Source organism: Vigna umbellata, chromosome 1 (assembly GCF_029865625.1).
Source record: "Vigna umbellata cultivar VRB3 chromosome 1, Vumbellata_1.0, whole genome shotgun sequence".
Classification (NCBI taxonomy): Eukaryota; Viridiplantae; Streptophyta; class Magnoliopsida; order Fabales; family Fabaceae; genus Vigna; species Vigna umbellata.
In genome coordinates, this window is record NC_142165.1 from 83,939,149 (window position 1) to 83,949,467 (window position 10,319).

Below are 10,319 nucleotides of genomic sequence, written 5' to 3' on the forward strand. Positions count from 1 at the left end.
TGATGAACAATTATTTAGTAAAATTCATAAAGTTGCTGAATATATTTTTTTGAGATGAAATAGACCTGAAGTGAGCAGAGAAACTCTAGAATAGCTTCCAACCTATACAGACAGATACTGTGTACATAGTTAATTAACAAATATTCTATAGTATCCTTAAGACTAATTAAAAAAGCATGTTAATTATTTAAAATTAAAATAAAATTTATTTTAAACCAATAATTAATAGCAAAGATATTGAAATTAATATGAAATAAAAGTGTCAAGATTCAAAAGAAGTATTCTAAGAAGAAGCACGAAGATGAAAAAAAATACATACGAAGATGTTCAGATATAAAAATAAAGACTTCATTAATATAGGTAATAAATTAAGATAAAAGTTGAGAATATAGTTTAATAAAAGTAAAAAGATATTCATATTAATTAAGAAGAGAAGTGTTTTGTTACATAGATTCTGAGATAGTGAGATAGTAAGTCCTCAAACATGCCCGTTAAACTTCTTTTGTATCATTTTCTTTATTTTTATTTATTTATTTTTCTTTTTAGCATTTATTATCAAACTTCAAGGTGTCAAAATTCTTGAGTCTCAAGCATTGGAAACATCGCAAACAACGAAGCGAGAAAGAAAAGAAAAACTGTGTTATCTCTTCACCACCTTATCTCTACTGACCATGGAAAATGCTAATGGTCCTAAGAGCAACAAGCTTCAAGGAAATTCTGATGAGGAAATATTTCAAGTGAACGAAGAGGTGGAGGTAATATCAAAATTTTGATAAAGATGTAAAATTTTTTAATTGAATTTTTTTGAACAACAAAAAAATGTGTTCTACCGATTCTTACACTTTGTGCATGTTATTCTTAAGTTGTTAATCTGTACTTTTGATAGCTGTTACTGTGTTTGAATGCTTTTAGCTTCACTAAGCATGCGCCGCTGTTGTTTTTTTAATTAAGTTTTGGTCTTTTCTGGTTGATGAGTTTTGGGCGATTCTCAATGTGCTTCATGCAAAAGGTATTTGAATTTGTGGTTTTGTTTTTGTGCTAAACCGATGCATTCTTCTTCTCTTTGTTGTCCTTCATGCAAAGGGTATTTCAATGAAGATGGTAATGTTTTCTCTTGTGATCACTTTCTCTAAGAGAGTTGAGTTGTTTTGATCTGAGATTTGCATGCGTAGGGATTGAGACTGTTTTGAAGTTTTTTTCAGGTGCGGCGTGTAGAGGAGGGGTTCCTAGGATCATGGCACCCTGGGATAGTTATCAAGTGTGGAAAGGTGAAGTGCTTTGTCAGATACAAGAATGTTCTAAAAAGTGACGGTTCGGATTATCTTGTGACTGCAGTGAGGGTTTCAAAAGCATCGGAATCTTCAAAGTATAGCATGCGGGGGTTCATTCGACCACCGCCACCTTGGATTGAGTTTGGGAGATTTAACCTTAACTATGGTTTGTGCGTGGATGTAAACTGTCAGGGAGCTTGGTGGGAAGGAGTGATATTTGATCAGTGCGATGGGATGCTGAAAAGGAGCGTGTTTTTTCCAGATTTGGGTGATGAAATGCAGATTGAAATTCATCAACTGCGGATTACTCAGGACTGGAATGAAGTTACACGACAATGGGAACTAAGAGGAAACTGGGTGTTTCTTGAATTGCTGGAGGAGTATCATGAGAATGAATCATTTGTTGGAGTTTCAGCTAAACAAATGTGGTATGATGTACTGGTACAAAAGAGATTTGGCATGAGGGGAGAGTGGGCATATAATGAGAAAGAATTGTACAGGGAAGCGGTGCTAGGCGTAGTTGATGACTACTTAAGTCTTAGAGTGAACAAAGTTTTCTCAGTTTTAGACTTGCCACCAGAGCAGGAATCAGTTGAACCAATGGCTAATATTGACTTGAACATGACCTTGTCTGATAGAGATAATTTTGTCCAGAAAGAACCTGCTCCTCTTGTTCAAGAGGTTTTACCTGAGTTTGAAATAGAAATTGACCTTGAAGCTGCTCCTGAAGTAGTTTCTGGTGAGAGATGTGAAAGCTCATCAAGGGATTCAAAGGCCAAAATATCTGAGAGTCAAAGCAATAGATTGCCTCCACAAGGATCAGGGAAGAGGGTGACAAAGGCGTCTGCCTCTAGTCTTTTACCTCTGGATAAACCTCTAACTATTTTGTCTTGGTTGATGGACAACAAGATGGTGTTTCCAAGATCTACCGTATATTATTACAATGAAAAAGCATGGCACCATGCAGTTTCGAGTTGGACTAGAGGGAAAGTAACTCGCAGTGGAATCAAGTGTTACTGTTGTAACATAGTTTACAGTTTTGTTGGCTTTGAAAATCATGCTAGTGGAGTCAATACCTGCACACCATCTGCTTGTATTTTTTTGAAAGATGGTAAATCACTCTTAGAATGCCAAATGGAAATAATGCAAAATCGGGTGACGGGAGAAACTAGCGAAAAACCATGCCTTAATTTCCCTCTAGAAGAGAATGACTTGATTTGTTCGCTTTGCCTCTATGGCGGTGAACTTATTTTATGTGATCAATGTCCATCTTCATTTCACATGACGTGTCTTGGGTTGGAGGTAGATTAACCATTCTCCTTCTCAATCATTATTTTGTTTTTACTGCTATACATTACTTCCATTTGGTACTTTCATATCAATGATTGGTCCTGCTGGATCTGAGTTGTTTCCTCCAATTTCTTCTATGAATAGCATATCCCTGATGGTCAATGGCTTTGCCCACAATGCCGTTGCGGTATTTGTCGCCAAAGCAAACTAGACGAAGATGAGGATGGCCATGCTGCCCTTACTTGCGTACAGTGTGAACATAAATGTAAGCACAGCTACCATGAACTTTTACTTTAATATTTCATCCATTTCTGGATATCTTTTGAGTGTGTAATTGTAAATCCGGAGTTATCTTTGTCAAACTTGTGCAGTCCATGTTAGGTGCCTGGAAAATGGAGGCATAGATTTATCAAGATGTTCAGAAAACTGGTTCTGTGGAAAAAGCTGCGAAAAGGTACAACAACTCCGTCTCCATTTCTTTCTTCTCGTTTTCGAAAACTGTAGCCATCATTTGCATGAAATATTTGTTTACCTTCAAGCGAAAAGGTACAACAACTCCAAATCCTTTTTGTTTCTTTATATTTTATTCAGCTCTTATTACTTTCATTGGTAGCATTATTTTACTTTTAACTGATTCTTTTGAAACAAAATTATGTTTAATGCTTCTGCATATGTGATTATGCTCATGAGAAAGTTTTATCTAGGTGACTTTACATTATGTTATTGTTATGACATGACATGGCGTTGAGGGTTACTGTGTGTGTATTTTTGCAGATACACAATGGCCTTCATGATCTATTAGGAAAGCCAGTTTTAGTGGGTGTGGACAATCTAACATGGACATTGGTGAAGTTTATTGAGCCTGAGTGTGATGATGTTGGTAGAATAAGACATGACAACTCAGTAGCAGAAAGTTACAGCAAACTCAATCTTGCTCTTGCGGTGATGCATGAATGTTTTGAGTCCCTAAAACAAAGTTTATCTAGCAGAGATATCATTGAAGATGTTATATTCGGCAGAAGGTCAAATATTGCTATATATCCTTCAAGATATGGTCATAATATATTGTGTTGCTCTTTCTATTTCTGTTATCTACTTTATTTACTGATGTTTTTTGTTTACACCTTTTTGTTTCTAAATTTTGCTACATTGTTGTTCTTTCTATTGCATTATACTTGATATATCTGTATTTTGGAACTTTGTAGGTCAGAGCTAAGGCGATTAAATTTCCAGGGTTTCTATACTGTACTACTTGAGAGAAATGAAGAAGTGGTTTCTGTGGCAACTGTTAGGTGAGGATAAGATCTTTCACCAGGGTTTTTTTTAGTCATTATTAGTCAGTTTATTCAATTTATCCCTAAGCATGTCTGTGCGTACCCTAAACCCTAAACAAGGATAATAAAGAGAAGATAAAATACACATCAAATTGTACGAAAAAGAAGAACATATTTTTAGTTTGTTTGAATAAAGATTATATTATCTTCACAACAAATACTATAAAAAGATAATAAAATATATTATCCTAAATAACCGAGTACCACTCTATATAATGAAAGTTGATGAATTGAATATAAATTGATGAAAATGTTCAACTGGTACGAAAGGACTAGTAAATTATTTTTAGATTGAAATAACTGAAATTAAGATTTATTTCAATTTATGAGCCTAATGATATGTTGTGGCAATATGTAAGGGTCCACGGGGAGAAGGTGGCAGAAGTACCTTTTGTTGGTACAAGATTACAGTACCGTCGACATGGATTTTGTCGCATTCTGATGAGTGGTCTTGAACAGGTTTTTTTTTATCGTCTGTTTACCTTAATTTGAACCCTTTTATTAATGTATTGTATAGTAACTGCATGCGTCATTTTCTGAAGACACAAACAATTTTTTTTCCCTATTTTGATTAAATTTATTGTCATACCACGTGCTTTATAAACTTTCTCATGATTCTAATTTAAATATTAGGGCAATAATTTATTAGCGAATATAGTGTGATACGCACAGACATGCTTTTTATTATTATAATGAAGCACGTTAATGGTATAAAGAATAATTCTATCCCTAACTTCCAAAGATGGAAGATTTCCATATATAGCACAGGATAATAAATAATCTGGTCCTTCAAAATGAACCCATGGTTGACCCAAATGGCTACTATTAGATATTGCCCTTTCTAAAGGGATTTTCAGTAAATTGAAGGACAATGTTTTGTTAGAATTTTAAGAGAGAGACAAGTTTAGTTGGGTGTAAAGTATATTTTGCAGAAGGTAGCTTTGGAAATGATGAGTCATGCGGAGGAGTTTTGAACGAGGAACAATTGATTTTATGGAAAGAAACATTATTAAAACTTGTCTATTCTAGGTGAATAAATATTATTTTATATAGAACACAATTTTTCTTACTTTTTTAGATCGTTTTCGTAATTCTAGAAATTGTAGAACCATCTCGTTGTTCTCCCATTTGTTCAAGTACTCTTCTAAGTCCTATTGTTTGACTTGTAGTTTTTGCAACTTCCACTTGCTTTGATTGTTGATTGTTCTATTGTTATTTTTCTTTTTGATGTCCAAGAAAAAAAAAATCTCTAGATCTATCCAAGTGATAAGACATAAGTTGATGTACACTTAATGACATCTATCGTTTTTGCACAATCACTATTTGTGTAGTCAATTAGTCTTGAGTTTGTCATGGTTTTGTACCATTTATACGAGATTCGAAAATTCTTTTTACTAAAATTTGGCTTGGTATTGATAGAACCTTATAGCATAGGCTTTGTGGCTGTCAGAGCTTCTGATTAAACTTCTGTATCATTAAGTGTTAGCTTCTAGTGCTTCATCTTTTTCTTTTTTTTTTTTCAGTTTCTCATTTGTCACTACTGGTGAAATAAATAGATTTGCAACTTAACATGTTGTACTTCTCTTGTAAAGTCACAATATATTTCTTTGGGGATATAATATTCCCTTTTTTTTTGTCTTACCTCTACATCAAGGAAGTACTTCCAAGATCATATTGAATGTTTTCTTCAAGTCTTCTTTCTCCATATCATCTTCATATTTTTTTTTTTAGATATCTACGTAAAGAGAGAGGCAATAATAGTATCATATTGACCTTGAGTCTTGATGTTTGAATTCTTGATTGTAGATTTACTCATCAATTTTTCTATATAATGCTTGAGGAGCTTGCTTCAAGCTATATATAGAGATTTTTAGTTTCATTACCTTTACCTTCAAATTTAGTTGTTCTACATATATTCTTCTTCAACAAGATCATTTAGAAAGGTTGACTTGACATCCAAATGGTGAAAGTTTCATCCTTCTTGTGTTAAAAGAGCTATTAGAGCTCTTATTTTGTCTAGGTCAGTAATTGAGACAAATGTCATATGTTAGTCAATGTCTTATTTTAGTCAATTCCATATTGTTATGAATATTCTTTTGCTACCAACTTAGATTTGTGCTTTTGTATTATTCTTTCGAGATTTAACTTTGTTTTATAAATCCATTTACCTCTAATTTTGAAGACAATCTACTAGTTCCTAGTATTATTCTTTTCAATCATTTTAATTTCTTCCTCCATTACCTTAATCTACACATCTTGCTTTCCTACATCTTCATAATAGCATTCAGGCTAAAGCATGTCCATGTTGCATGTTATATATATATATATATATATATATATATATTCACCAAAGATCTTACTCGTTTAGGACTATAATCTTGTTGTGTAGGTCAAGGAAGATCACCGAGATCTTTTGTCACTTTTTAAGTTTCTCTTTTAGATTTTTGTACTAGAACAAGATGTTATTTCTCATGTTTACTTATTCCAATTCGAAAGAAGCATCAACTTCAACATCTTTATTGATGGTGTCTTCTTTGTCTATTGGTTGTAAAGTATGTAACTTTTTCATTGTGTTGTATCCCAAGAAGCCTCCTCATATAGCCATGTCTTCTAATTTTGCCTTATCAAGAAAATGTATGTGACAGGTGGATTAAAAACTCTTAAGTGCTTAATTAATGGATTTTGTTTGCTCCAAATTTCGATTGGAGTCTTATCTTTGACTATTTTAATTGGACATTTATTGAGTATGTAAATGCAATGTGTACCACTTCAGCCTAAAAGGTTTAGGCAAGTCTTTCTCCTTTACCATTGATTTAGCCATCTCCATGACTGTGCAATTCTTCTTTTTTGAAACATCATTTTGTTGTGGAAAATATACAATTATACAATTAGAACTTTATAGGAAAATTTCTATTTCTTTTCTCCATTTTAACTTCGTCAATCTCTCATCATATATTCAATAAATATCTCCTTTTAAGTGAAGGGTGTACAATTTTTCAGTCATTTGAGATAGTCAAGGGATTTTTTTCTTTGAGACTAGGAACGAGTAAGACATCTTTTTATGAATCTCATTCCTTTGTTTCCACCACAACAATGCCTCTTCCTTTTGACTTAACTAGGGTGTCATTTCCCAATCGAACTTTCACTTTGGTAGAGTCATCAATATCCCTGTTGTTTTCTTTGGTCATGTTTCATCGTTGGACTGTAGGGTAGCATAAAAGATGTTCAACTTCAATAATATTTACTTGATACTTGTTTTTTCTGCAACAATTCTTCTTTACATGTCCAAATTTCCTAGAGTGTTGACAATGTGACTTTCACTTATGTCAATAATCTTTCTCCAAATGACTTCACTTCTTGCCGATGCCACATGAAGGATATTTATCTTGATTGGATTAAGAATCTTCCATTGTTTTCTTTATTTCTATAAATTTTTCCATTTTTCTTTCCTCCGCTTTCTTTATTCCGTGACCTTAAGTTGAGTTATGATTGAAAGGCATTTTTCACGGAGTAACCATTATACCATTTCAATCTTTGGTAATATATGGTTCAATAAGAGCTTTATTTAGTTCTATCATTGACTATGTAGACAAATCGTTTATTTGTTCCATTGTTGGGACGATTGCATCATATTTAGGAGAATAGAATTAGAATTTTCATGACCATTTTCTCGTCAATAATATTTTTTCCACATGCTCTCATTTGATTGACTATTTCTTTTATTCTAGAAGAATAATTTTTAATCTTCTAATACTCCTTTAAATTTAATAACTCATACTCACGTCATCTTAGAGCTTGAAGTTTAATGGTGGGTACCTTTGCTCCATGCCTCTTTGGCACTTGTGACATCCAATATTGTTGAAAAAATTGCATCCATCGCTTTTGTTGTGGAAAACATAACGTCCTTTGAGTCATTTTGCTTATTACCTTCAACTCTTCCTCTGAGCAATTGCTAGTGTACAAATATATGTAAGAGCAATGAAGTCATCTTCGACAATCTCATAAAGAGAGCAAGAAATTGTCTTCATTTTAATGTCCCAATAATCATATTTTCTCCCACAAATACAGGTATATAAGAATAGATGGAGGATTTGCATTAGATTTTGGTTAGGAAATTTTTGAAATCATTACGGAATATAATAGGAAAGTTTTCCTCGACATAGTTTGGTATTACATCTACTCCAACTTTAGTAGTTTTCAGGATTTTTATTTTCATAAACTTTCTAGAAGTTTGCTTCATATGCTATTAAACATAACTCGTGATCTTGTTTAACATCATTAAACAAAGCATATACAATTATGCAAGTACTTTGTGAAGGAAAAGGTCATTGAGAATCGATTTTTTCATTACTATAAAATCAACTGCTACATAACGCAGAGCATATTACAATATCATAATTTTTTTCTGAAGACAAAGTTGATCATAGTTGTAGTAATTTTTTAAGTTATGATTTTCTGATTTTGTTTCTTCAGTTGCTCATGCAAATAGGTGTGGGGAGGCTTGTTTTGCCGGCTGTTCCTAGTACGCTGAAGACATGGACTGACTCTTTTGGTTTTGCAAAGATGACCGTTTCTGAGAGGTCTAAATTTCTGGACAACACCTTCTTAAATTTTGAGGGTAGCATCATGTGCCATAAGCTGTTGATGACGATTCCAGCTCCATATTCTGGCTTGTTAATACCTAATTTTGAGAGTACATCATCTTGTGAATTCAATTTATTATTCCACTTTTTTTCAAAGTAAAATAAGTTTGTACTGTACAAAGAGGGTTAACTTTCATATTTCCTTGTGCAGAGTCACAATCCAGATTTCATGTTTTACCTGAAAATACCGTTGACCTCAATCAGTCTATTTCAGTATCAGAAGGAGGGATGATATATCACCAAACGGGGAAGTAAGTCTCCCTTCTTTTTCTTTAATAACAAGAAAATAACATATATATATATATATAATATGTGTGGGTATATTTTTTATTAAATACTAAGCAATTTATATATTGCACTGCACACAAACGATTGAATGATGAACTAAAGATGATTCTGAATGTCATGCCACCTGATACATTCCTCCTATCACTTTCATTCTCGTATCACCTAATCGATACTATGATGCACCGTATTTCAATTTTTATCATATGTTTGTATCTGAAACATATCCGTGTTGAATACTTTACCGATGCTTATATTGATGTATCTAATATATAAACCAGTAATATGATAATAATTTATAAATATTTATGATGAAAACATTTAATATATTTGGTTTTAATTTGAATTCACATAATAGTAATTATATATTTATTATGTTTTCAAGATTTTTTGTACATTTTTTCTATATGCATATATCATGGTGTCTTATATATTATTTTCAAAATGCTGCATTATTATTGAGGAACTAAACAGTTCAATCCTCATAAGTATCACCAAATCTGTATGTCATCCTCTATAGTAAAGTTTTATTTATATTTCTTCTGTCTGCATAACTAGAGATTTTATGTTGAGAAGTGAGCATAATGATTGTGTTGAGAGATTTTTATTGGAAAATGATGACAGTTTTGGTGTTGTATCTAATGAATGTGGTATTTTTCAGTACTTGTGCAGGCAACAACAATGGCGACAACAATGATTTTGTCAATTGTGTTACTGTTCCAATCAACAACATGGTACTTTCTTCTAAATGTTTGTTGCCTTATTTCTTTATGTGGGTTCTTGTTTTGGTTATGACCCATGATTTATTGGTTCTTAGGAGAAAGAAGTTCCTAGTGATAAACAGTATCTTAATGGAAGCAGCTCACAGTTCTTTCATGAAAAAGGTGAAGAATACAACAGTGAGTATACTGGAAAGAAAGTAAGGTATCTGCATAAGGGGAGCTTCTGATGTCCATGCATGGTTTTACAACTGCCTTCATGAGTTTATAACACAGAAATGGTAGATTTGAATGAGTCTACATCAAATGTGATGGAGCTATACATGCAAACTTTCTGCTTGTGAATCTGGTTGATTCTGGAATGTTTTCTTTTTCTTTCGGTTTTGGAGTATGTTGAAGTTGACACGGCTTTTGTTGTTGCGTTCATAATTATGCAACTCTTTTTTTATTGCTAAAAACCTAAATTGGTACTCCTTTGTATGTTACCATAACACACTACGTTTAACGTCACCTTTTATACGTCTGATCCTCAAATATCTAACGTAAAAAATGACCGGTGGCATTTTTCATAAATAAAACAACTATTTAAACGTCGGTTATGGAGGGACCCGACGTCTAAATACTCATATACGTCGGCTCCCTCGAATAGACGCCAAAACTAAACGAAAAAGTTAATAAAAACTAATTTTTATTCTATTTAGACGTCTGTTATTGGGGAACCGACGTCTAAACCCTAAATCCATAAATTTAAAAAGTCAATTTTTGGCTCTATTTAGA

At 32.9% G+C, this 10,319-nt stretch overlaps 1 protein-coding gene across 1 annotated transcript; it reads left to right on the forward strand.

Moving 5' to 3' along the window:
- Window positions 1–567: 567 nt before the first annotated feature.
- Window positions 568–10,027, forward strand: LOC124825088 (uncharacterized). Its single transcript, XM_047297626.2, has 11 exons — window positions 568–755; window positions 1,203–2,573; window positions 2,706–2,826; window positions 2,933–3,015; window positions 3,336–3,583; window positions 3,767–3,853; window positions 4,255–4,354; window positions 8,369–8,588; window positions 8,690–8,789; window positions 9,485–9,557; window positions 9,641–10,027. The coding sequence occupies exons 1-11, from the start codon at window positions 672–674 to the stop codon at window positions 9,770–9,772; spliced, it is 2,619 nt and encodes an 872-aa protein (XP_047153582.2). The 5' UTR covers window positions 568–671; the 3' UTR covers window positions 9,773–10,027.
- The last annotated feature ends 292 nt before the right edge of the window (window positions 10,028–10,319 follow it).

Excerpts from the sequence above, each read along its gene's own strand:
- LOC124825088 (XM_047297626.2), top strand. The coding sequence starts at position 672 with ATGGAAAATGCTAATGGTCCTAAGAGCAACAAGCTTCAAGGAAATTCT. Across the intron at positions 2,574-2,705 it reads TGACGTGTCTTGGGTTGGAG|CATATCCCTGATGGTCAATG; the intron begins GTAGATTAACCA and ends TTCTATGAATAG. Across the intron at positions 8,790-9,484 it reads ATATATCACCAAACGGGGAA|TACTTGTGCAGGCAACAACA; the intron begins GTAAGTCTCCCT and ends GGTATTTTTCAG.